The sequence below is a fragment of the Rhea pennata genome, chromosome 13, assembly GCF_028389875.1.
Source record: "Rhea pennata isolate bPtePen1 chromosome 13, bPtePen1.pri, whole genome shotgun sequence".
NCBI lineage: Eukaryota > Metazoa > Chordata > Aves > Rheiformes > Rheidae > Rhea > Rhea pennata.
The window spans coordinates 602,842-630,734 of NC_084675.1; the positions used below are offsets into that span (position 1 = coordinate 602,842).

At 45.8% G+C, this 27,893-nt stretch overlaps 1 protein-coding gene across 1 annotated transcript; it reads right to left on the bottom strand.

The window, feature by feature from the left end:
- Positions 1-877: 877 nt before the first annotated feature.
- On the bottom strand, positions 878-27,619 carry MATCAP1 (microtubule associated tyrosine carboxypeptidase 1). The gene is made up of 6 exons (XM_062586301.1): positions 27,122-27,619; positions 20,954-21,097; positions 6,031-6,163; positions 4,887-5,192; positions 3,741-3,838; positions 878-1,879 (listed from the first exon to the last, which is right to left on the bottom strand). Exons 1-6 carry the CDS (start codon positions 27,617-27,619, stop codon positions 1,715-1,717), a joined length of 1,344 nt encoding a protein of 447 aa, XP_062442285.1. The 3' UTR covers positions 878-1,714.
- Positions 27,620-27,893: the final 274 nt, after the last annotated feature.

Sequence of the window (27,893 nt, forward strand, 5' to 3'; positions counted from 1 at the left end):
TATGAAGCAGCTGGAGGGCCTGAACTACTCACAGCCAAACTTGGAGCTTTCAGGATTGAGACTGGTCTCTTTGGAGGCACAGATTGGCCTATGTGACTTTTGGGTGAGCTCAATGGGATAAAAGGCTCCAGCTAAAAGAGGCTAAAGCCAAATCTAGGTTTTATTTGAAAAAGAGCTCTCCCAGGGATGGTGTAGCTGGGGTGCAGAGACTGTGGCAGAGATCACATGTGGTAGAGACCAGGAACAGCTCAGGGGAGCTAGGCAGGGAAAAAGTTTTGAAACACACCTTCATTGTGTGTTGGGTTGGGGCAGGCTAGCAGTACAGTCAGACACAGAGGTAAGCTTGCTCAGAGATCAGCTGAGCTCTGGAGGTATCCCAGAAGTTGAGGCATCCTGGATTGCTACAGTGGTACCAGGTTTTGAACTATGCTCTGTGAATGTATCTAGTCCTTTCTGGATCCTTCCAGCCTCTGCAGCAACCTATGGCCGCGAGAGCTGTATTTAATGATGTGCTGTGTGAAGTAATGCTTTTTACTGGCTGAATGTTTGAGAAACAGTTAATGGTCATGTACCCTCCTTGCAGGCTCAGGTGGTGATTTTGCTCCTGAGACATCTCAGGAGCAGGGTATCTGAGCTGAAATAGGCCTCTGTGCTGCAGCCACTTCCTCTTGCAAATGACTGACCACCTGTTTTTTTTATTAATGTTAGCTCTGCTTAATACCTTGCTTTGCATGCTCCAGCAACCCTTTCCCACCCCTGACCCATAGGCTTGGAGACATTCAGCCTTGCCTAAGCAGAGATGCATGGTCACAATGTTAATAGTGGTACCAGTCTAGCCATCTGCAACCAATGCTCACCGTAATCTAAACCCAACATGTAGCGTCCATTACATAGTTTTATTACATTTTTTTCCCCTAACATCAAAGCCCAATTCCCACTTTCCGTCCTCCTCTGCCTCAGTGCCAGACAGAGCAGCTATAGGGGGCAGAAGGGGAGGGGCAGAGTGACAGTTATTTGAGGTGCTGAACAGTCTGCAAGGACAGGGCAAATATCTGGTGGGGGGGGGGCAGGAAGGAGAGCAGAGATCTTTTTTTGGTGGGTTAGAGTCTCATTGCTGGAGGAAGGCATGAGGGGAGTGGTGAGTGAGCGGGAAGCTTGTGAGTAGAGCTGAGCCATGGCTACAGGCTAGCCCTTGGTCCCAGGCCACCAGCCTGTTTGCTGGCCCTGAATACAGCAGAGCCTCTCCTGACAACACCCATGGCACCCTGAGGTCCCCCATGCTCTCCCCAGTGTGATCGACCCTGCACAGTCCCCTATGCCTACTCTGGGCTCACCTGCTTTGCCCTCGTCCCTCTGAACCATCTTATATGCCTGCTCCTGAAAAAGCCGGCAGAGAGTACAGCTGCCCTTGACACGCACATGGAGCTGGGGAGGCAGGGGGAGCATCAACAACAACCACGCCAGACTTCTTGGCCAAGCTATCCTACACAGTGGTACATGCACTTTGCCCCACCTCCCCCCACAGCCCTCCTGGGTAGAGTGGACGGAGGCCTAAGCTGTGCCATTTCCTCCAGGCGAGGATTGGCTCAACAACCCCAATAAATATCAAATAAATAGAGCCCAGGGCAGCCAGGCATCAGGGGAGCTGCGCTCAGGCACATGCGCAGTGGCTGAAAGGACCAGTGGGGTCCCAAGACTGCGAGCCAGAATCTGCTCAGTCAGGTAGCAGCTGCTCCAGCTCCTTCTCGTTCAGCCTGTTGGTGGTGATGATGTGGTCGAGCTGCTTCATGTACTGCTCCAGGTCCTGCATGAAATGGGGAATGCGGGTCTTCTCCAGGACCCCAAATTTCTTCAAGCGATTCACATCTTCATAGGACACCTAGTGGGAAGCAGGAAGATGCATCAGGTCCAAACTCCCAACTCCCCAGACCTGGTAAGCTGCCAAGGGGGTGTCTCATACCCACTACTCCCTCCATCACGTTCCCCCCCCCCCAACCCCATACTTGGCCTGCTCAGCCCAGTTACCTATCCTTGCCTTCCAACTCCGTAGAAATATTCCTTCTGGCTAGGATGGGTTGTGGGGGGGGGGGGGGGTTGTCATTGGGGATTTGCGGGGACAGATTTGTGTTTTCCATCACATCAAGTTCTTTCTGTCCTTCCTCGCTTAAAGCTGAACTCAATCATTCCTTGTTATGTGGAGACCTGTAAGTGCAAAGAGCTTAACATGTTCCAGACAAAGCAACTGCTTAATCTCCATTTCAGAGAGGCGAAAGAAGCAGGACATGAAATGGTCATAAAAGATTGCAGCACCTATTAGGAAGGGGAGATGTAGGTAGCCTATTAGTATGACCACAGTGGTAGTCAAGGCTGAGGACAAATTTTGAAAGAAAAAATTATAAAGTTGTGGGGGAAAAAAATGTCCATTAAGGCCAAGATGCTTGTAGAGGATGTACTGGGCTGAACCAGGACTTGTCTTTGAGAAAACATACGAGCAAAGGTGCTGCGGTAGGTCCCTGTGGCTGAGCTTTGGGAAAGCATACAATGGGCCAGCAGGTGGGGACTTAGTTACAGCTAAAATGGGGGAGATGGAGATGTCTGATGCCTGAGTTCTGCAGGAAACCTCAGCTGTGAAGGGAAGGCTCTTGCATGGAGGGTAGAAAAGCTGCAAGAGGTCAGCTTCACCACCCTATAGCAAGAAGAGTTGTGCACCAGTGGCTGAGCTGCCACTTCTGTGGCGAGCACGTGTAGGCTGGCAAACAGACTTATGGCCAGGACCATGCAAGGAGGGAGGGTGTGGGACAGCCTCTTGGCTAGAGGGCACAGAAACACCCTCGGGAGCTGGAGCCTGCTTAGGTGAGCACTGGGACACTAAAATACAGGCCGGAGAGCCCAGACTGCTTCTTTAGCCTAAGGTAGAAATGCAATCGAATGAGTTTGCACAATTATGGCAAGCCTGTGGAATAGGTCATCTAGAAACCAGGCCACCCAGGATTTGTTCCTGTTCCCCAGAATGGGTGCCATCATCTTAGAGGAAAGGTAAAGCCAGAAGGGCTTTGTGAAGAGCCTGCAGAAATAACTGCCCTTGGAAGGTGGAGGAAGTGCCTCACATCACATGAGCAAGGGCCCAGCAAGCAACACTTCAGCTCCGACCTGAATACAGTTTTCAACTCCAAACCAACAGATGCTTCCAGAGTTGCCAACATTGCTGCTAACAATGATTTAATAATAAGTTCCTTGCTTCCTTGGCCATTCCCTGAGTGCTAGAGGCTCAGACGAGACTTGAGATGAGGGCAGTCAACCCCTGGTTCTGGTGGAGAGGACAGCCAGGTCCGGCCTGTTCTGGCAATGGCTCTGTTCCTGCTGGAGCAACTGCAAAAATTCCCAAGAAAGGTATAATAAACTCCTAGAGATGCTGAAGAAAGTTCCCAGTGACCTAGGGGGACATGTCTCACTCTCTGAGCTTATTTCACCTGTGAGATGTTGGGTTCCTCTCCAGGTTATGTTTTGGGAGCTAAGTTATGTGACTAACGGGCAGCGAGACCTTCCAAAATCCACTATGTGTCCTTACTGATACTGCACATGAGCCTGTGTGGGAAAAGTCACGTTCGGCCTCCTACAAACTACAAGCCCAGCCACCTAAAATGGCTCACAGCCCAGTGTGGCCTCTTGGGCCTGGAAACATCCCCTCTCTCCCACTGTGGTGCCAGACCTTGGCTCCAGCAGTCATCCCAGCCCATTACCTTTCCAAGCGCAGCCAGCAATGGAAAGTCGATTGTCTGACGATGTCGCAGGATCCGGAGAATCCCATCCAGGTAGACCTGATCCTTACTGAAACAACCTGGGAGAGAGGGAAATAAAGGATCACAATCCCTTACATAGGCCAGATGCCCCACTGTCTGCAAACAATGCGCACACCCTTCTTTCATACAAAGTTTTGTAAGTCACCCATAACTCAACTGAGAATGCTGAACCTGAGTGAAACAAGTGTGCCAGGGCCCACGTGTTGTTGGGTACCATGACCAATGTTTGCCAGGGCATTTAGCATGGAAAACAGATATCAGGCAGGGAAAAGAGAGGATGAAACTACTCTGGGGAACTGAACTGAAGAGGAGTACGTGGGATTGCCAGGGAACTAAGTAAGCTGTAGAGGTAGCAGGATATCCACGATGGGAAAATATGATGAAAAAATCCAACAGAGAAAGGAGTCGAAGCTCAGATTGGGCCGGGTGATATCTGAAGGAGGCGATGAATCCGCCTCTCCTCTCTGGGGTATGGAGATTCCCCTAAGACCAGAGTTCTGCTCTTGAGTGTGATGGGACCAGCTGGAAAGAAAAGGCCAAGCAAACTCAGTCTTGCGGTTCAGTGCTGGGGAAAATGGGCAGCTGTGTGCAGTGAATCTCAAGTCCACAAAAGGCCCTGGGTGACAGGTAATGCCCTGCCACAAGGACAGCTTTAGCACTTTTACCATCCTTCTTACTGACATTTTTTTGGAATATTAAACCACTGAAAAAATATAAACATTCTCCCCAAATACTTATCTCATCTCTCCTTTGGCTGCCACCTCCCTGTGAATTTCTGTAAGTCACTCTGCTCAAATGTGTGAGAGTGGAAACACCTAGTGTGGGCTCCTCAGGGCTGCTATGTCTGGCCACATGTGAAACGGAGACAGAGTCATGATGCTACTGGACTGTACATAAAATTTTAAGAGATTGTTGTCATAAAGACATCATTTATGAGATGTAAATCCCTACAAAAGTGGAGCTGTGGATGAGGTAGTGTAGGGGAGGTCCAGTGGTAGAGCAGTGCTGCTTTGTAGGCTGCCTCAGTGGTGAGCCTCCATTTAAAATCCCTTCCCAAATCAATGCTGTCCCTCTGGCAAGCTTTACCTGGCTGAGATGTGTCTGTCTGGCCTCGCTTTGCCCGCACACAGTACTCCCACCGCACCCCAGCATCCTGGACATACTGCTCCAGGTCCTGGAAGAGGGCGGAGAAGGAGAGGCGGCTGGCCTGGTGGATGGTGTAGTAGAGCAGGGCTGCTCGCCACAGGAAGGGCTGCTTTCGGAAGAGGACACTGTGCAGGCTCGCCAGCCCTTCCTCAGTGGGGTTGGCAGGCTTCAGGCTGTACTGCTTGCGGCCCTCAGAGCTGTGCCAGGGTTGGCGGGTGTTGTTCACCCCTCGAATGTAATGGGTGCCTGGGTAGGATAAGAGTGAGAGCCATCAGACAGTCATATGGCCCTCTCCTGGGGCCCTGTGTTGGCACCTATGGGTGCCCGATCCCTGCCTTGCTGCTGTGGCATTTCTGCTCTCTCCCGCACCAGGGCTGCTGGCGGAAGGAGGCATCTCTGCTAGTACAAACCTGGCACCCACCAGACTCATCATGGGGCTGGGGCAGCCCTTTGCTGCTAGGGCTGCACAGCATAGTATGTGCTGGTGCAGGCACATGCATGCCTATCATGCCGGGCACGCATCCGACACTTTCCACCTTGCTTTCACAGAGAGATCCCAGGGCCCAGCTAGCCTCAGCCCCTTCCAGAGCTTGCCTGTGGTGTCACAGCCTGGGAAGACACCTCTGGAACTCCTTGCTACAAGACATTATGGGTATGAACAGTCTGCAGGGACTCAGAAGGATAGTGGACAAATGCATGGCAGGGAGATCCATGGGATCACTAAATACACTGAAACCACATCAAGCTCAGGAAGCCCTTGAACAGAAAATAGCTAGGGTCTGATAGAAGATTTAGGGAAGTAACATCTCTGCTTGCCCTGTGCTCCCTACTGCTGTGCAGCCCCTCTGTGGCCCAGCTGTGGCCCCTGCAGCCCTGAGCCTGGCTGCACTCTGCTCCTGGTCCTCCCTAGCAGCAGAGCTGTGTGTGAGACCTTAGGCCATTATGCATGTGGCTATCAGAAGATGCTCACAGCATCCACAGTGGAGGGGCCTCTGTGGCCCTTCTTTGCCCCCTAGGCCCCAGGGTGCCAGGCAGCACATCCATTACTGTAGCTGGCCCCCATTGCCATCCCTGCCCCACTGACCTATCTCATGGCGCAGCATGCCCTCCAGCCAGTACTGCCGGGCTCCAGACAGGTTGATTGCCAGTGTCGGCCGGTTGTCCTCCACCATCATCACAGCCTGGGACAGGAGGTCGTCGGTAAGCTGCACCACCACCTAAGGAGGAGGGAGAAGGAGATAAGTAGCGTCAGGACCCTGGCTGGGAGGAGACGTTTGGCAGGACCATTCCAAGCAGAGGCCAAGATTGCTGCAGACAATCGGAAAAGCCCATCACCACCACAGACAGCACTGTGCTACACAGCTAAGGAGCTGCTGCATTGTCTCTAACAACTTGCATTACTGTTACCTAAAACACTGTGTGAGGAACATATGACTCATTAATGTTAAACCAGGTGAGGGCAGGAGGCAGCTAGCCAGAGTGTCAGTCTGTGCTGAGCCTTTCAGCAGGACCAAGCATTCGCTCCCTGCCATCCTTCTTTTTGGCCAGGCAGACTGGCTTAGCAGTCCTCCTTGACATGCATTCAAGAGCCATTAGAAAATGGGCTATTCTTTAGAAGGTTGATATACCTAAAGAAACCATGCAGTGTCCCCGTTCCAAAAGGAAGTATGCCAAAACCATAGACACCAGGAGACCCCCCTCTGGACTAGGCGAGAAAACAGTCGTCCTAACACACATTGATAATTTTCCTATACCCTGGGAAAGTCACGGGAGCTGCTCTTGGCACCTCTGACATCAGTTGTGGTTGGCGCATGACTGCTGCAAAGGCAAGTCTCATCATAGAAGAACGAGAAGGAAAAAGGGCTGTGCAAACAGCAAAAGATGGGAGTCACGACACTTCCTCCAGCCTGCTCCAACGCTAGCTGCAGGTCTGCTTGCTGGCAGAGACAAGAAGCATGGCCAAAGGTAGCCATGATTCCTGAACAGGCACTGCAGGGAAGTCAGCTGCTCAGGATCCATGTTCCAGTTACTACCTATCTAAGGAGATGCTTCTAGTGGTGCCCAGCAAGCATAGATACCAGGCAGGAGAGAGCAAATCCCTACTGCAGGGCAACCTAGCCATGGTCCCTGATTTCAGACTGGGTCCTGGTACTCCTGGACAGCCCAGCATCAGGATCCCTCTGGCTATAGGAAGCTCCCAGCTCACTGCTGGGCCTGACCACAGCTCAGATGGCTGTAGGAGGAACAGTTTGAGAATAAGGGAGTTGTTTCAAGAAATTTTATCACTGTTTGGTGTTATATAGAGGAAAGTGATCCTCCTGCCTCATCACTTTGTGCATTCCCATCCCCTTCAGCCCTGATCACCCTGCCTCCCTGCCACAGTGAGTAAGGGGACCTCCCCTTTACCAAAGCTCCAGGTTCCTCAAACTCAGTTGTAAGTCGCCCTTGGGCAACTCTCTCAGGAGACTGTGTGTGAATGGGCTTCATCTTCCAGGCTGTGTTTCTAGGAAGCGACAGCCTGTGAGATTGAGGACTACATGCAACTTTCTGTCTTTCCATCAGGTTGCATCATCAAATGAGTAGCCCACTGCACCAGTTCCTCCCTTGCCCTTACTGGAGACCACAGCAATACTCACATCCAGGCAGGTATGCAGCCACCTTCTATGCAGCCACCTTCTTTTCCACATGGCTCTATAGGATTTTGAGGCCGCGCACAGTGGGAAGCACACCATGAACATAAGAGACTCACTCAAGTAGCTGCAGTGGGTCATGTGCAGCAAGTTCCTTGAGCACTTTCCTTGCTCCCTTGAAGACACTGCCATTTGGTGCCAGCATTCGTGTTTTTCAGTGCACAACTAGTGTCTGCACTCCAGACAGTCCCTGGTCCTTAGGCCCTTGATGTTTGACCTACAGCTTTTATAAGGAGCACTAGACATGACACACTGACAGCTTGTGGATCTCCACAGTTAGGACACCAGTTACCATACAATGCTCAGCCAGCAACAAAGCTGTTTTCTACAACAGCTTTGGAAATGCCTGTCTATCCCCTGACAGCAAAATCATACTCAATTTGGATAGTCCATCTCAGTGCCAAGACACCACTGGCACAGCCCTCAGGGCTAACTCCAACTGTTTGCATTTTACCTTCACGTCCCCAATGGCAGCCACAGAAACCCTTCCTACCCTGGCTACTCAGGGCATTTTACTTTTTGTGAAAATCTGTCCAAGATGAAACAAGTTACAAACCCCCAAATCTCTCTGTTCCTACTCCTGTTAGCCTGGGACAGCTGTAAAATCCACCTTCAGTGATGACTGGATCTGAAAGGTTTCTACGTTCCCAGTCCTAAACTGCTCAGTCCCACTCCTGTACCCCTCAACAGCCTAGTCCTTCATTGGGCAGTGCTGCAAATTTTTAGTCACTAAACTGACCCACCTGAAAAAAAGGAACGTGCATTTGGAGGACCATTCTTAAGTTGGTTTAGTGATGTGAGCAAAAAGCTGGGCCGGTCCCTCTGTAAGCATATGGTAAACCACAGATTGGGAGTGGAACAAGCACTGAGACTTTCATGCTTTTGCACTGAAAAAAAACACATTGCGAAACTGCCCCGAAATTCCCCAGAAATACTGCCTTCATGAGCCACACTGTGGGCACTCTGTTCTTGTGTGCAAAGGCAGTGCACACTTGCCTCTTCATGGAGGCACTGAGCACATGGCTGAGACAAACCAGGACTTTGCTTGTAACTAATCTACAGCACTGTGGAGCCTAAACATGGGAAACCTCTCTCCTTTAATTCCTGTGCTCCTTCTGCCAGTGGAAAGCAGTCTGACCCACAGGCAGGTTGGTACAGAGAAGGGAAGAGCTCAAGGGATGGAGATTTAAGGAACAGCTGTCATACAAATAAATCAGGGAATAAACCCACAGAAGAAGCTGGGAGGGAACCTACACAAAAAACAAGGTGGTCATGTCAAGACAGCATCACACCGCACACAGAAGAGAGTAGATTACATTTGCACAAACAGCATTAGCATTCTCTTTTGCAACACTCCCACTTCTCCAGTGGGATTTATCCAGTGTGATGATATGTCAAACAAAGTAAAAAGAGCAGCAACTTCTCCAATTACCCCATTTTATCCACTCCTTTTCTGAAGGTCTGCACACAATCCTACTTGGCCCTGCACAGCTCTGTGTCAGGGAATTTCTTGTTTCTCACATTGCTTTAACTGTTTTCTTTGTTATGGGACAAAACTGTAAGGTCCTCATAGCAAATATCCCATGAAGGAACCAAGCCTCTGGCTCCATTTTCATGTCTCCAATCTCTCATTCATACTTTCCCTTTCAGGCTTCAAGACACAAGCAACAAGGACTGATCCATGCCAACAGATACTAGCAGCAAGAACTGAGACATACCAGCCACATGTATTGGAGCCAGCCTTTCTACCTGTGATTTGCTGTCTGTGATTTACAGCAGGGATACGCACTTTGTTCTCAGGACCAGTTAACCTCTTTATACAGAAAGAAACCACTATTTGGGGAAATCTGTTCATTGTTCACCATAGAGCCAAAATACCTACTGCTACTTAAATTATTTCCTGCAGTGCTCATCCACAGATACTGTCATGAACCCCACACCTCCTCAGCCTGGGCACCTCAAACCAAACCTGTTCAACTGAGTATGTAGGAGGAGTTTTCATTACAACAACAACGTTCTTCCAAAGCACAGGGAGCAGGCTGTTTGAAAAAAAAAAAAACAAACCAGACACAAATGTGCTGTCAACAAACAGTAATTTATTGACAATGCAACTTCAAATCTGCAGTGACTTGAAAGGCACAGCAATGCATGAGGAAATGAAGTCCAATAGATCTGACAAGCCAGACCAACAGCAAAGTACCTGTGTCCCATACTGCATCCCCAGAGGTAGACACTGCCTTGGGTGTCATATGCAAGTTTTGGCCAGCAGCACAAATGCTTGGGACATTTGGATATTTAGTGTTTTCATCTTCAAATCCTTCCAGTCATGGATATCAACTCCACAGACATCTATTTTGTGGCTGACACTTTTAAGGCTGAAAAGTAGAAATGTGACAACGTTGTACTCTTGAGCAAGATTTGCCCTTCAATATCCCTAAGGTGGTTGTGGTGAATCCACCAAGACCCAAACACCAGGGTGCTACCAACAACTTGTAAACACCTACCACAGCATCTATGTTGTACTCTGCAGCAAAACAGGACCATGCTTCACACTTATGGAAATTGTCATTCCTGCAGAAAGAGCTGAAATCAGTTCCAAGTTTTTATGCACACTGAATGAGGGACAGTTCCACAGGATCCTATCAGGCACATCCTGACTGAGACAGGACTTTGCAACAGCAGTGCTGCTAATGGTCTCAGAGAGGATATGCTCTGGCAGTAATGGTATTCTGGCTAACTTGTCATGTTTTGTTATCAAACTGTTAGCATAACACAAATTGATGTACACATTCATTCTACTACACTACAATTCTTACTTGTCTTGGAAAAAAAAGGAGCAGAGAGAGAATTGGTTTGTTTTAATCCAGATTTATTATTGTGTATAACTGTTCACTAAAGTCCGAAGTGCAACATAACAGAGCAGAACCTACTCCTGGGCAAATCAACAGCATAAAGACTATGCTGCAATTGTTTAACTCAAATAGAAAAAAGACTTGACAATTTATTTCCAATCTGTGTGCATCATTCAGCTTTATTTCTGTTCCACCAGCAACTCAAAATAAATGTTGCACTTTGCCTGCCTGCCCTCTCCCACATGCAATCAGCACACACAGATCACATCACAGGACTCTGCTTTGGCACAAGTCCTGACTTGGGACCCTAGTGAGGTTGGTCCTGCAGAAGTTAGGGCACACAGACATGGAGCTACTGGAGACAATCCCGTGTAGGGCTATGAAGATTATCAGAGGGCTGGAGCATCTGTCCTCTGAGGAACATCTGCGAGAGCTGGGCCTCTGTAGCCTGGGGAAGAGAAGCCTGAGGGGGGATCTTATCAATGTGTGCAAGTACCTGAAGGGAGGGTGTCAAGGGGACGGGGCCAAACTCTTTTCAGTTGTCCTGTGTGACAGGACAAGAAGCAATGGGCAAAAACTGAACCACGGAGAGATGGTGGAGTCTTCTTCTCTGTAGACATTCAAAACTCGCCCGGGTGCAACCCTGTCTAACAGGCTCTAGGTGACCCTGCTTGAGCAGGGGGGTTGGACTAGATGATCTCCAGAGGTCCCTTCCAACCTTACCGATCCTATGGTTGAAGACTGGGACAGCTTCCTCCCACAAAACATCCTCTCCATCCCCCACCACTGACACTTAAATAACTGTAAAACACCTCCTCAAGCGAGAGGTTTCAGCTTCCACTCCTCTGTAAGCAGCCTGGATCAGCACAAATCAGCATAAGCAGCAAGAGAGACAAAGCCTTTTCTCCTGCTTCTCCACCCTACCTGTGTGAATATTTACGCAGCAGCACAACAAAATGAAGCAGGGAACTGATCCAAACTAAACTGGCTTTATTCTCCAGGTTAGTTTTCAGCAAGATCATCACATGGCTACATGAGCTCCCATGCTGGCACTGGCTCTTGTGGGGAAGAAGGAAGTACATTAAGACTTTTGGCAGCTAGCTTCTTCTTATAGCCCTATCTGGGGATACAACCAACAAAGTGCCACTGATTCATCATAATCTGAAATTAAGAAGGCACCTAAGAACTGAACACAGCTTTTTTTAAAACAAACAAACAAAAACCAACAACAACAACAACAAAAAACCTTTCAAAGGCTTACCTTCACAATCTTTCATTTTATTTTAACCTTTTATAATCTGTCAGTTCTAAGCAATAGGAGTACAATCTTGTCATCTTACATTACACTCCAAAATACAACTAATATATATTAATATCTATATATATATTAGTTATATTAATATAACTAATAATCCCGGGAAGAGAAGGGGAGACCAAGAATAGAGTTAAAAAAAAAACCCCAAACAGAAACTCACACAGATAAGGAATACATTTCACTGTTACAGCACTTCCCTTGCTCCCTTGAAGATACTGCCATTTGGTGCCAGTGTCTGTGTTCTTCAGTGCACAACTACTGTCTGCACTCCAGACAGTCCCTAGTCCCTCGGCCTTTGATGTTTGACCTACAGCTTTTATAAGGAGCACTAGACATGACACACTGACAGCTTGTGGATCTCCACAGTTAGGACACCAGTTACCACATGATACTCAGCTGGCAGGGAGTGGACATCTTGCTCTCTGGTCACTCTTAATTGCCCTATATAAAAAAACAAGACAGACTGAAATTTAGGATACTAGATCCTGGACAGATACAAGAAAAACTTCTTTCCTAGAATAAATACTCTCATTCTTAGACATGCTTTTCTCCAGCCTTTGTGTATGAATATGCACACACACACATATATTTTATATATATATATATATATATATATATATATATATGTATGTATGTATAAAGGACTCTGCTACTACTGTGCTTTTTTCACTTTCCAGTTGCACATCCTTGACCATATTATGCTGAGTTCTTCAAGATGTGATTCAAAAGTGACATGAATTCAGATGTTCTCACGTCTCCTCTAAGCTCTGTCCTAATGGAAACTGCTGCGTTGGGATCATCCCTGCTCATGACTTCTACGAGGCTGGTGCTCCTGTGGTATTCCCTGAACAGCTCAAGTTTCTCTCATGCATCTTTCAAAAGCTAACCCCAAGAACAACACCCTTCTGCAGGCACTCGTACAAGTGCCAGAGCTATTACATAATCCCAGCAGTTTAACTATTGTGATAAAGTTACACAGATACATTCTCTATGTAAATAGTCCCTGAGGTTTTAATGTCACCCAGCTCTCTTTTCTGCATTAGCTCCTTAATTCAGCACTGAAGGAAACTATCCAGGCTTTGTTATAAATTAAAAATCTATCCACCACCTGCCTGCTTCCTTTTCCTCTGCAGTATGGGGAATGCTGTGTTTTATAAACTACACTGCATCTTCACTGCTGTTACCTGTGCTAGCTGATCCTTGCATTCTGTTCAGGCACTGCCAGATACTGGCTAAGCTACCAGGTGGTACTGCTGGCTTGCAAAACTGGCTGCCAAGGAATACTAGCCGGTGATGAAGAGAAGTTACCCCCAAAAAATCAATGCCAGCACATTTTGGCATGGAAGTAGTATATGGGAGACACATGCTATGCTGAAGAACGTAACTGTTTTCACTCGGAAGGCAGATAGCTCCTTACTCAGAAGTGTTTGCTGAAAATTCACAGTATTTTTCCCCTCCTAACTGAGTTCTTCCTCTCATATCTCACCCAATGGCAAAAAGCATATCTCACAGCCCAGCTGTAACTTAGATCTCTCCAGAAAGCAAAGGTTTCTAAAACTGCATTCATTTGGATGCAGCTTTACCAGCAAGGAGAATTAGTTCTGGATGATAGGATTATGCACACTACAGTTTGTGAAACTGTCTATGCTCTCAAACTGACACCTTCTCCTGGCCCAGCTACATCAGCTGAGGAGGTAACTGCTTCCCATTATAAGGTTCTGCACTCGCTAGATTGTGGGGGGAAATCCCCCCATATGTGCCAGGCAAGGTAAAACCACTGCAGATATACTACTAAGGCTTAGTTTGCCTATAACAAGCTAGAGAAGCCTCCCATAAACTATTCTGCTAGCAAGGGTGTGGGTCAGTTCAGCCTTTGACAACCAAGCCACATCTACTACTTCACGTCTTAGACTTCCTCTTGTGGACACAGCTCGCCTTAATCTGCTGTAATGCAGATGCTAGTTATGAGGACAGAGGATCCTTCCTCTTGAGATACCCACAGAGGTACAGAGATACTTCCCTTTTCTTTATCAGTAAGGAAGATTCGCAGTAAAGTACCCTGGCTTTAAAAGATGGATAGTTGCCCTTGGCCTTTTTTTTTTCTTTCATTCTTAATTTATGCTACAGCACAAGTCAATCATCACCAGGTTTGGCATTCCCATCAGTTCAATATCTGAGGGCCCTGGGGAAGTTACTTCATCTGTAAGCATAAGATAGCCATCGTGCCCAGATGGCATAGGACTCCAGCATTAAAAGCCACTGGATCAATGATGGTGTACACAAGGCAACAGTCCAATGTAAGACAGTATGAGCCTTAGCTAAAAAGCACCAAAGGAATCCAGCCAAACAGCAATGGTGTCAGAGACCGAGGCAAACATCATCTGTCAGTCTTCGATATCATGCCTGATAAACAGGAAGCAGACAGAACAGTTCCAAGCCAACTGTTTTCCTTCCTTCTTCATATCAGACTGCTATTTATGAACAAAGAGAAGCAGAGCAAACAGCTGGAAAATAAGAGGCAGCTGAGAATGTGATGTTCAACTGAAAACAGGTCTTGCTGTCAAACAGCAGAAGCACCTTTTAGGCAAGCCAGCAAGAGCTAAAATGAAGGATGAAGCCCTCCTTGGAACACTGTGCTTTGAGAAAGATCCAAGAACACAGAAGAATGCTATTTGCAGGGACATGCTGGGACACTGCTCAAGGCTGAATTCAGAGGGAAGGGGCCAGTTTAAGTGGTAACTGCTCTGTTTTTCCAGGAATTAAGGAAAACCTCAAGCAAGGACATCTCAGAGTCTTTAGAGGAAGAATTCAAGTCACAAGCAACACTTATTTTTCTCTCCCATGGTGAAGAAAAGGTTAGGACACAGAGATGGTAACATGGAACTCAATCGTATGAAATGGAAAGAAACTATTTTTTCTGGTACAAGACCCAGATGACATCAAATGAAGTGATGAGGAAGGAGGTTCACAACAAACAAGCATAAGTAAACTGTGGAATTTGCTGCAAGAGGTTTACAAGTGTTCAGAATTAGACAGACACATTAACAGAAGAAATATTTATCAAGGGTTTCTGCACACAAACACTGCTAAGGATTCAGGAAGATCTGGACTGCAGTGGCTGAAGGCTAAGAGAGTATGTCACGGAAAAATTACTACCCACTTTGTCTGTTCCTTTTTTCCCTGAGGATCAACTATTGCTACAGACAGACGAACACTAGGACAGACAGAGACGGAACTGAGCAGGTACCACTACTGTGTTCTTATCATTTTTACTGGGGCTGCAAAGCATCACTTCCTGTCCAACTAAAGCCTGAGTGAAGGCATTAAGGCAGAATAAACAGGGAAAAAAAGTTAGTCTTATAGGTGGTGAAAAGAAAAAAAAAGAAAAAGCAGAAAGAGTCCCATGTTTCTGTTCTCCTCTAAATGAATGCCACATGCTCTCCATGTTCCCATTCTCCTCTATATGCCACACAACATCAAGGGGAAAAGGCACGAAGGTCTCCAGAGAAGCAGGAGGAAGAAAGAAAACAAGAGTTGGGCAAAGGTATAAAAAAAGACAAGGGAAAGAGACAGACACATTTGAGTACTGGGAAACAAGATTAATTGCCAGTCAGAGAGAATGAGAACCGCAGGCAGAGCTGCATTACCTAGTCCTCATGTGAGAACTGGCAACACTGTCTCATGGAAGCACACAAGGTGGCTGAGGCATTCCACAATTAGAAGACAACAGGCAAAATTCACAGTGTAGTTATTTCTCCTTTCCTTTTTTGGAATGCCTAATAACTTTTTTGAGGCATTGGCTTGTGATCCTTTAAATTTGTGTGTCTGTTTGACAATGATTTGACAGTATTGTTTTGTCCTATTAAATAGAGGGTCCAAGAACTGCTCTGTGTGAACCAAACTAGCTGGGTGCAAGTGAGGTCTGAGCCAGATAGTAATAAAAAAAAAATCTTTCTGAAAAGAATTGTGTGAAAGTCTGTCCAGGAATCAGAAGGGAATCTGTAAAGCTTCATAGAAGACTGTAGTCTGCGTATTCACATCACGGTGCCTGTAGCACTACGCTGGATTCTGCAAACAGAGCACTGAAACCTGAGGCTTCCACCAGATTCATTCAAGGTCAGTCCAATTCCAACCACCATAACTTTAGAGAATGCTTGGCTCAGCCTCTGGCATCTTAGATACAGAAACATAGGTCCTCCACACAGCCCAAATTTGAAGTAGAATAACATATTGCAGAATCAGAGCGAGAAGAAAATACATTTTCTAAGACTGCCTACTGCTGTCTGAGTAATCAAGTTAGCTATGCACAGTAAATGCATCATAGAGCCTATACATTTGAAGGGCAGTATCAGTTGCCTTAAGAATTACAGGACTCTCCAGTTTTGTCCTGCCACAGATGAACAGAGGCAGTGAATAGGTAGTGTTAAAATACGGAGCTCAGCCAAAGTTAAGTCTTACTTCTGGAACAGCTACTCCAGTTCTCCAGATTTGTCATTTCTCTCATTTTTAAAACAATTCACAGCTAAGGCTGTGAACTCAAGGCATGACATCAGACCAACCAGCCCATCATTTTGATCCATGAAGCTGTCTGCTCAGTTTGTGAATGCATCCACAAGGAAAGAGCTTGTCCCCAGAAAAATGAGTGAAGAAGCACGAGTGCTAATGGGGCTAAAGCCACAGCACTGGGGCAAAAACTCCTCTCTTTTCTCAGCTTCAGCAACACTGACAGCAGCAGACTCATCTGCTTAGTATCTTGCACACCAAGCACTTGAAAGCTGTTATGTACAGAGGCAGGGCCAGCAATGCCAACAGGATCTGAACAGTTCTAGCGAGCACTGTGTAAACTGATGATGTATCACAACTCCATGGATTACTATACAATACTTACCAATATGGGTAGGGATTTCTTTGCTGCAAACTGGGGGCAGCTGGGAGATCCACGAATATTGCAAGCAGGCATCTGAGCTCTGGCAACATCACCTCAGTCCTGAGCCAGAACAGAACCAGAATAGGTTCAGTATCTACAGTTTGAACCACACCAAAGAAACTTTTGAATACTCAAGAGTTAATTATAGTGCAAATACTTACCTGTGAGCATGCTCCCTGGGGTGCTTGAAACTGGTATCCTGCCTTCACAGATCAGTACCATCCCTCCACACCTCAAGTGTCAGGGATGAGTGTAGGGGGATAAAGGGAGTCATCTGCCTTTGCACTGACCTGGCAAACAATGCCATTGGCTCTGCAGGCAGTTCAGGCACTGAAGCTAGGTTTGGCTCCTACTCTACCAATACCCAAGGAACAGTCTTTTTTGTAGCTACAGCCTGACAGTTTTGCAAAAACTAATCTAGATGCCACACAAATACTTGTGCTGGGATTTTATTTGGATCAGGTGGCTCTATTTCAGTGTACCCAAACGTGTTAGTTGCTTGGCAACTATCTTCAAAGAGAAGAAGCACAAATTTCAACTTAGCACTTCCTGCTGATTGTTTCTGAACACAGTTGCAAAGTAAAGAATCCCCCTGTGACAGATGGAAAGGGAGCCAGGCCAGGCAGAGAAAGCAGCAATGTCTGTGCACCCTAAATTCCCTCACAAATATTTAAGCTGCACTAGTGACAAGCTTTTGACCACGTTTTTTTCAGCTGCAGGCTACAGCCAACAGCCTGGGCTGCATTCCCAGCTCACTAAGCTTATGCTGAATAAGCAATACCATGCAGATTCTAGAATATTCCCAGGACCTAAGGAGTCTCTGCAACACAACTCAAAGAGCCCTGGGAACTGTTCTAAGCTACAGCAGTCTTCCCAGGCCTTACTACAAAGTCACAACCCAGGGCAGCCCCAGTGGCACACAGCACAGGTTTGATGGGAAAGCCAGGGCAGTGCTGTAAGACTTGTGCCAGGAAAATCAATACTGATCCCTTGTAAGTTACAGTGCTTTCACATCCTGCCAGAGCAGCACTTAGAGCCAGCAAAGGTGACAAGGCACTAAAACTGTATGGTGTTTTCAGTTGGTCTCATACCCAACACAATCCCAAACAAATGGCTAACCTGTGCCCCATGTGCTAGAGCTTCTTTTTCTTTCTTTCTTTCTTTTTTTAAGCGATCCATCATGATCAGTATGAAACACAGAAGCGGCAACAGAAAAGCAAACAGCATTACAGAACAGACAGGAAAGCTAAGTATAGTAGGTAAAATGCAGGAGTTACAGATATAGGCAAATGGGAGGGAAGGTAGATAGATTTCTCTATGAAAAATGCCCTGTTCCTAGACAAGGCATTATATTATAAATAAGGTAGAAATGGCAGAATATAATGCAAGTTTCTATCCTGTACTGAGATTAGAGTTTAATGATATTCCTATGTTATGGACATTTCCCTCTTCCCTTCCCCACAGAACTTCCAACAAAACTTGTAATGGGTGGTAATCTACAAACCAATGCTCAAAAGGTTTTAAAAGCATTTATCAAATGTTACGAAAAAAACAGAGCCATATTTTGCACTCATACGTGTAACATAATTAAACACTTAGTTCCCTTGAACAAAGGGAAAATTCCACACGGCTGGAAGAGAGCTAGTTGTACACTAATATGTAAGAAAACATGACTGAGAAATATAGATCAATTTTTTTAAAATCACTGGAAAAGAGCAGAAGAGCAGAAATTAATTGTTTAGTGAAAATAAGGGATAGAACAAATGGTAACTTAGCATCTGTTCACAGATTAAAACTTGTGAAGAAAATGTAATTTTTTTTCTTTTGTAAAAGTACATAGCTGACTGCTAAGCAATCTCTGTGAGGCAATGAAACGTCTGTAGATTTTTAAACGTATAACCTCTTCATGTCTTTTTTAAAAAAGGACGACTATCCTGTATCAATCTAGCACATAGAAATTAGGACCAATTAACTGTCAAACTGGATATTGGGACTGATTCTGGATACTAAAAGGCAGCTAAACTTTTGGAAAAGACTTACAGAAATCATTTCAGCTGAAAATGCTGAGGAGGACAGACATACCAAATTCACATTCTAGGCACATATCTGCAGAAGAATCACAGCAAACCACAGAAAGCTAGACTGCAGTTTCACCTGAACCCTGCAGTTCCTCCTCTGCCCATGTATTACTCTGGGGAACTGCTCATACTTTTGTGGACATGAAAAGTTCTGGGTAGTGCCGAGTGCCAAGAATCTTAACTTCAGGGAAATGCTTGTCCATTAGCCTATTTGAGGAGCACATGAAAATCAGATGCAGGGAAACAGTCTGTCCAAGAGACAATGATGAGGGAGCCCCTTCACCATCTAGCGCTTCTGTTAAATATATATCCTAGGGTGCTACAGCCAACAGTAAAGACAACCCTGCAAGAAAAAGCAAGAGGAGGGCCAGGATTTTTTCTAATCATTTGAATCTGGGACAGAGGAAGTGTTTTGCACACATCCTGCAGGCAGGAAGAAAAAAAGCCTCCTCAATGAAGTGGTGGCACATCCCTCATCCCCATGTACATCCAGCTGCCAGGAAATGTCCTGGAAACACATGTAATATAAACACACCAGCAAACCTTCAAGCTCCTCACCCCGCTTTATAACCACAGTGATCTCTATTGTGTTAAAATACAACAGGCTTCCAAGCAAACAACTATGACAATGGCATCAGAAGTTAAAAAGGACCAGGCAGAGATTAGAGTTAGATGAATGTACAAGGGTACATTTTGTTTTTCATCTTTTTATTGTGACTTGGAGATGGGAGAGAAAGGGTCAGTGCTACTGATAGAGCAGGAACCAGAAGGGAAACGACAAGAAAAGTAGAACAATGTCTTGTTGCCAAGTATTTAAACTCTAAAGATTTCTGGCTTAGCTCCTTGTGATTCCACTGTTACAGAGCAGCAGCAGTTTTTCTTTCTTTGGAACAGAGGGTTATTTGGCTAGGCACAGAAAGCAAGCCGTAGAAAATTCCTTCTGCCTCACTAGACATAGACTTGCCACCTAACAGGCACCATCAGAATGCAGCTCAGTGCACGCAGCAAAGGCAACCACCAGAAACTCCTCCTGCATTAGCACAGAGGCAAGCCAACAGTACTTATCTCTGTTGGGCTAAGGTATGTCAGCACCTTGATTTGGGCTTTTTAGGGCACACAAAAACCATACTAGCTAGAAAGAACAAGAGATCCTGAACTTCCCACCCTCCTCCCACATAGCTGAGTTACTAGTGCCTCACTGCTACGTAATACCATAACCGAGTATTTTTCAGTATTAAAATCTGAGCTTGGTGTTTCAAAGTACCCTAACTTGGTATGTGCCAAAGAACAGCAGGAAATATTTCTCCTCCATCTTTGCGTTTGAACATGTGAATGAACCCAGCTGTCAGAGATTTCTGCAATACCACTGCTAACAAAAATAGCTTATTCTTTCCAACGGTAATTGATGCCTCATGTACACAGCAAAGTACTCCCCACTCCACACGCATGGCCACGTGGACAAGCAGCAGCTCCTGTCTCTCTCAAGCATAAAGGGAGATATGGCTGGACTGAAAAAATGAGAAGAGTTTGGTGGAGAAATAGCACTAACTTCCTAACTCTGGGGCAAGGAATGCAACCAGCCAGGAGCATGCCAGAGGTGAACAGAAGCCCCAGTTCAGAGTCCAAAAGAAAATACCTTGACACCGAGCTTGTATCAGGCAATTGCCAGGCCCCAAAAATTCTCTAGTTGTATCACATTTTTCCAAGCTACATTAAAGTTCTTATACAGTGGTGACTTCTGAGAGCTAGGACAAACTAGGAACCAAAAATGGCCTGAAGATGTAACCTAGAACCAGTATAGAATTTCCAGTAGCAACAAAACAAGACAGACAAAGACAGTTAAAATATTTCTTCTCCAAGTATTTTTTTTCTTTTTTGCAAACAAAAATGCCATCAAATTCGTTTATACCATCCTACACTACAAACTCAGGTCTCAGGTAGCTTTTACTGCTGCCCTGAAACCTGAGTTCCTCAAGTTTCTCTTTTTCATTGAGTATTTTTCTTCTTTGCACCCAAAATACTTCTTAATCAAATTCTTTACTATCAGATTAATATTGTTGAGTTAAAACAATGATTAAAATAAACATTTTCTAAATTTATTTGGCAAATAAAGATTTTATAAATAAAACAAAGGATGACTATTACCTCTCCTGCACAGCCTTCCTTCTGCATGTACTTTCGGATAACAGACCAGATTTGGCATTTGCTCAGCAGTTTTCCTCCAGTGGCAACTTCAAAACTCTCATAGGTCCCATACTTCTCCAGGACAGCATGAATGATCCTAATTGCCTGTCATATATACAAATAAAATATCAGTCAAAACACATTTGCCACTCTCAAGTACATCTTCCGCAGCACCAAAAATCATAATGCAACCCAATTAAGGACTCCTCTGTAAAGAATTCAAAAGCCCGTAGTGTCAAGTGCTTGTGAAGTGAGGTAAGTTTTTATGATTTACAAAAAGATTAAGAGTGAGTCAGCCGGAACATCACCATGACAGATGGGTACCCAGGTCAGACAGATACTTAGCCAACGGAATCCACAGCAAATTCTTTCTGCATTTTACTGTTTCACTTATCCTCACAAGTGTCTATTGTAGGAACCAGGCAAAGCAGAACTGAAACAGCAGTATCATAGCATGCTGCCTCTAAATGTTAAAACCACGGTTTATTTTAATCATTTCTGCTTTCAATTCTTCATTCAAACTTTAGTGTTTGCAAAAAGAGATCTATTTTATCTGCATACTTATTAGTCTAAGACTTTCTTATTGCAACACTGAAGTTCTTTCGGGAACTCACATTACAGAAGACATTTGACAGGGGCACATCTTTTGGCACAAGATGTCCTCTGGCCTGGTATAAAAGCAGTAAGTACAGAAATGGGATAGACACATGACTGATCTTGGAGTTACAGATATATCTTTATTCCTCTCAGCTAGATAAAGCTGACAGAATCAGAAAAAAAAAAAATAGATCATAGCTAAGCTGTGGAGATTCAAAAGATGTAAAAATGTTAAAGAGAAGTTAAAATGACTGTGGTAGTTCAAACTGTTTTTCTTCACAGGCTACAGTGTCTATTTTAGTGAATCTCTGTAGAAACTGCACTTTCAACAAAGTGCTTCCAGTGTTAACACGTGAAAGAGTCAGGACTACACTTGCAATCTTCCACTGTCATAGGAGACAGGCAGGTCCCATAGTAAAGCTTAGCTGTAAAGGGAAAATATTAGTTATGTGATGCTGTTTCCTCTACTTTAGATAGGGTGTCAACATGACCAGTCTACCAAAACTCAGCAGTATTTTAATAAAAACAGTGTGTGTCATTTTATTAGCATTAACATTTACTACAGTAACTTTACAATATCAGCATTTATTAACACATTTTCTCCCCAAGAAGTGAGTTTGCATCCTACTTATTTTCAAATAACAGCTTTCTCTAGCCTATTAATATATAATCCCTATCTGGATGACTGCTATCACTCTTTTGTACATATTCTGGAGTTTTTCAGCAGTTCCCAGAGCATTATATATACAAAGCTGGCTAACTGTCTCTGACAAGATGTCTGCTTACCACCTGCTATTGAGCTTTTCAGCCCTGGTCAATATGCTTCTCCTGAAGTGTGTGTTTTACCTCCTCTTGCTGAGTTAATGGCTTTGCTCTCTGTCCTCCTCTCCTTATCTAGCTTCAGCTGTTTTCCTAGTTCAGCCCCTAACAGGAACTCTACTTACTGCATGAAGGTTGTTCAACACAGGAATGTTATCACCTGGAAAAGATCATGGTGTTAAGAGTACAGCAAACACCACACAAGAAATAGCTTAAGCACAGCTCTAGAACGAAAAAATGAACTCAGCCATGTCGACCTGGGAAAGAGCACAGAGGGACCTGTGGTTAGAAACCAAACCAATACTCTGCTACAAAAAGACAAGTATTCTGGGAGAAGAGTCAGAAATGTCACAGGAGCCTGGCTGCAACACTACAGTCCTGTACAGCTTGGTTGACTGTATTAATAAGCCAGACCCCTTGCTGATATGTTTTCCACTCAATAGAACATGAGTAGGTGGGGGACGGGGCAGCACATAGGAGGACATGCTGTTTCAGCAAGGGATTAAACACACAAGACTATGTAATTATCAACAAACTGGCATTCCCACCATTGCCCACTACACAGTGGCAGCGGTTTCATTAAAATTCTTATTCCAATTATAAATAGGGCCTCTTTCATTAGATTAGCACTACATCATATACTTAACTTCCACTGAACCTCATACCACATATGAACTAGAAGCCAATTTCACAATGTGCATATGACCTTACATCTTAAATCAGACCTAGGACTCGTGTTGTTTGAGCCTTTTCTCATGGGCATCAATATCAGAGGATCAGAAAAAGATGAAAGAAAGTCTCCTGAAATGCAAGTGCAGAATGCTCTTCCTCCACCCTGATCAACAGTAAAGCAACCGGTCAGAGTCCTGCATAACAGGTTCTGTCTTCTCCTTTCTGCTTAAAGACATCCAGGATTATGATATGAATGCTTTACTGCCCACACAAACATCCAAACCATCTAAACATTATCTCTAGTGGCTCCAGCAAAACCCTGCAAAAGGGACACCATGTGTGTTGTGACCACCTTTCGTTACCACAACAGATGTTTCTGATTTTCCTTCCCTAAACAGTCCTCAGTACCATGCTGATTTTATTCTCAAGTAACTTATTCTGTCTTCGCAGAGAAGTTTTTTATGCTTTGCTTCTGTAATTGCATTCCCTTCCTCCGATCTCTCTGGAATATTGCCATGTCCACCCAAGATGGGGAATCACAGCTTGCTACAGTCCAGCCCAGAGCCAGGGAGCACTGACACTCCACACCTTGTATACCATCCCAAAAGCTCATTTGTTCCTAACTATCTTTCTTCAACTTGCAGAAGTTTCTTTAAAGTGTGTCCCCTTTCAGGAGATAAATAATTAACGCCATTTTCGCAAGTGCTCTCTGTTGCTCAGCCTCCTTCCCAAGCCATGAGAAGGGCACTGAGCCCCATTCATGAAGCAGCACTCAAGAAAGCCATAAGGAACTTCCTGATGACTTTGAACAAGAAAAGGACCATTTATTTCTGCCTTCTTTTGCTTAGTCATGATGGAACTTTCTCTCATCCCATAAGGCCTGCAGCACTGAGTTGAGAGAAACTCAATACAGATGGTCTGCAGAAGATCACAAAAAGGCATGTTTCTCCCTGACTTTTAGAGTAAGCCACAAAGAACAAGATTTCTATGACAGACCATTTACTCTTCTGAGAAGTTGATGAACATCACATCAGCCCTTCCTGCCCAGACAGCGCTCTCTTTGGGTCTCCAGAGCATGAACTTATCATCAACTCAGTCCACAAACAAGCTCAATTACACACTCAAAGTGACAACAATTACTCAAGTTACGGGTCAAGCTCCATGTTGATGCTGTTCTCACTCCTGTGTGACAGGCTGGGATGCTGCCAAACAGGCCATGTGATCTGTAGTGTAATGCGCCTTAATGTGGCTAGAAGGAGTCTTCTTACCTAAGTTTCTATTAAAAAAGAAAGAAAAAAAAGACACAAGCAGAATAGCTGCTTCAGCAGAACTGGTCACTAAGTGCAAAATATGAAAGGTAAGCGCAGGGAGCTGATTTTCATTTGTATACTCTTGCCCAAGGTTGTTAGCTTAGCAAAGAACCCTAAATTATCCAAGTTCTATGGCTAACTCAGAGTTTTAAAATAAAAGCATCTTATAGATAATGATTACAGTTCCCAAGAAAAAAACTCTCCCAAAATAAAAGAGATTGGAAGTAGGTTACAGTGTTTGAACAAAGGAATATTGATATTAAGACAGTCAGACCCTCTATTGTTTAAATGACCACTCACCTATATGTGAAGCAGAAATCACAGAATCACAAAGGTTGGAAGAGACCTCTGGAGACCATCTAGTCCAACCTCCCAAAGATTGCCTCGTGCTGGTTCCACTGGGGCTTGAACCCAAGACCTTCAGTGTGTAAAGCAGATGTGATAATCACTACACTATCTTCCCCAAGCCTATCTAGCTTCAAAATATTTTCCTATTCTTCTTCATTTACGTAAGTTAAATATTTCTCCACAATTCCTAGCCATAACTGGTACTTACTGTATTTTTTCCAGAAGGCAGAAAAGCCTCTGTTCTCCCAGGATGCATCATGCACTCATTGGAGAACTTGTAAAGACTGGTAGAAACATTTAATGCTTATGTCTCTTTGCCTACAGAAAGACACTGAATAATCTGGATAATAATTCACGTAGAGATATAGAAAGCAAGAGATGACATAACTTTAGATTTGCAGAGGTATTTCTTTACAGCTCTTACACGTGACCTTACATGTAGTGTTTCAAAGAACAACTTGTTCACTGATCTACTTTTCAGTGTTTGTACATTCACTTATACTAAAATGAAAAAGTTCTTCTTTAAATATTGTAGTTATCTATGATAGTTTCTCATCTTCTTTCTTTGCAGCAACTCATATTGGTCACTTTTGCAGAAAGAATCTCTTGTCAATCCAGGAAGCCCAGCCCTATGAGAGAATTGGTTTTAAGGCACTGTGAGACTCCAAGCTCACAAATATGGACTATTAACAAAGATGTGAGCATCTGAGAGTCTCCACACTACAGATAGCCCATTCTTACACTAGCATATGCCATCCCAAGGTATGTCAAAATGACTCTCTAAAGACTCCATATAACGATCAGTTACATGCCCAGTGCATCCATTTTTGCTCTCTGCAGTACTCAACTGAATAGCATTAGACTTTATTTCAGTTACATGGACGTAGTAAGTTTAAAGACCTCCCAGCGTGGGCCTGTTGGTAGTTGCTTCTTGGAAGCAAGCCTCAGCTGTCAGTCTTCAGTTCCCTTCTCTGCTTCAGTCTGACAGCACCTGGGAGAAAGCTAGGGCTTGTTTTATGTTCAGAGCATCAAAGCAGCACAGTCCCTTTTTGCTTCCTTCCCACTTCCTCGTGCTCAAATGACTAGGTGTTGTTTGTTTACTGCCCACCACACATAATTACTATCTGTGAGAGAGCAAGCCACAAATATTTCAGTAGTAAATGAGGAAAAAGCAAAAAATTTTAAGCAAAAAAACCAGATTGCCTTAAAAGCAGTCTACAGCCAGTTGCTATCATAACCAACCAAAAATATATTAAGGTTATTATGTGTTAAGGTTGCTGCCACACAAGACAACCTTTTGCTCTTCTGGAAAAGAGCCCAGACTTAATTCACCAAGAAACACAGGGTTAAGGACTATAAGTGGGCTCCTTACATATAAAACCAACAACAACAACAAAAAAAACTAATAGCAAAAAATCCCCAACGGACCATCAGTTCCTAACTGCAGTTTGATGCATGTAGCAAGATCCAGCATGAGCAAGAGTCACTACCCCCACATCAGTTATGGGATTTGTACTATTACTGCAGGCAAAGTATGTAATTAAAGATCATCCCTTCCCTAAGAGTTTAGAAATAACAGGGTAAATGTATGAAAGGCAAAAAGCAAGAGATGTCAAGCAATGCAAGATCATACAAGCAGTCCAGCAGCACAAGCCAGGAAGAAAAGTAGGACGAAGTTCTACCTCTATGAAAGATTTCACACAACCTACACAAACCACTTCCTTCTCGGCTAGACCATAAAATGCTCTATCTGTGAACTCTGCATATGCAGCTGCTTCTGCATATTAGGAAACAAAGATCCACAGAACTAGTGTTGTTCTTCCAAGGGGGGGCAGGACAACAGGATCTTCTTAAATCAGGACACTAACACTTTTGCACTTAGTTTTCTTCCTATGCTATTTACTTCACAGAGCTGGAGAAGAGGGAAGAGCATGTAATTCAGGATTCCTAGATTTTTTCTTCAAGGCTAGTGCTTCAACTGACACCAAGCAGGCGAGTCAGGAGGCAGCATCTCCTCAGTGTGCTGAACACTTACAATGGCTTCCACCGCCAGAACAAAGCTGTTATCTCAGCTGGAAACCAATGTGCCAGAGGTTCTGACAGCTCTTTAGAGCAACACATACTCCCTTGCAAGTGAGGTATCAAACTCACGCACCTAAGCTACAGTTAGTGATTCATTGCACCCATCATCCATAGCAGTGCAGAGCTACACGCTGGCACAGGCAACGTTGTATCCCAAAGGAAAGCATCGGACCACTGCCAAATGTTCCGCATCTTCCCTGGTGCGCCGAGGCGAGACCCAGCCGCCCGCCACCGGCAGTTCGCCGGACAGGGCCGCTCGGCGCATGCCCGAGGCCCGCCGCGGCCTCCCCCGGGGCCCTACCTGGGCGACGAAGCGGTCGGAGGCAGCGCGGTACTTGTCCAGCACGGCGTCAGGCAGCGGCTCGGCGTACTCGAACTGCGGATCGTAGGCGAAGCGCGCTCGGAAGAACCGTTCCCGCTCGGCCTCCACGTTGCGGGGCCGCAGCGCCACGAGCAGGCAGGGGCTCCGACGGACGCCGCCGCCCTCCTCGGCCCGCGGCCGAGCGATGTGGGGCAGCGAGGAGGCGGCGCGCATCCTCCCCCGGGCTTTGCCGCCGTTCACAGCGCACGTGCTCTCGCTCCGCCGCATCCCGGCAGCGGTTTCTGACAACCGCCGGGCCGCGGCCCCCCGCGGGCACCGCTGCGCGCCGCCCGGCCCCAGCTGCGGCGGGGATGGGCAGGAGAAGAGCCGCAAGCCATCGCGCTCCAGAAGGCGCGAGGCCGCGCTCTGGCCGCGCGGGCTGGCGCCCAGCACGGCACGGCCCTGGTCGCATGCCGCCGCCCCCGGGTCCAGCACCATGGCCTCCAGCGCGGCAGCACGTGGGCCGCGCCGCGTCGGGCAAGAGCGAGCCACCGCCTCCCCTCACTGCGCTCCCGCCCCAGGCAGGCGCCGCGCCCAGCCAATCAGCGCCGCAGCCGATGCTACAGAGCCAGTGGGAGCAGCGAGTGGCCGTCAAGCCCCGCCCCCCCCGCGGCCGAGGCTCGTGCGCGTGCGCGTACGCCCCGCTGGGGGCTGCGCGCTGCTCGGTGTGGGGGGGTTTAGCAGGGTAGGCAGAGGGCAGCACCGCCCCCTT

Bases quoted from the DNA above. Each gene is read 5' to 3' on its own strand.
- MATCAP1 (XM_062586301.1), bottom strand. From the start codon at position 27,619: ATGGTGCTGGACCCGGGGGCGGCGGCATGCGACCAGGGCCGTGCCGTG. The intron at 6,164-20,953 runs GTAATAGTCATC...CCTCCTCCTTAG, and splicing joins AGGAAGGCTGTGCAGGAGAG to GTGGTGGTGCAGCTTACCGA. The intron at 5,193-6,030 runs GTCAGTGGGGCA...TATCCTACCCAG, and splicing joins CATGCTGCGCCATGAGATAG to GCACCCATTACATTCGAGGG.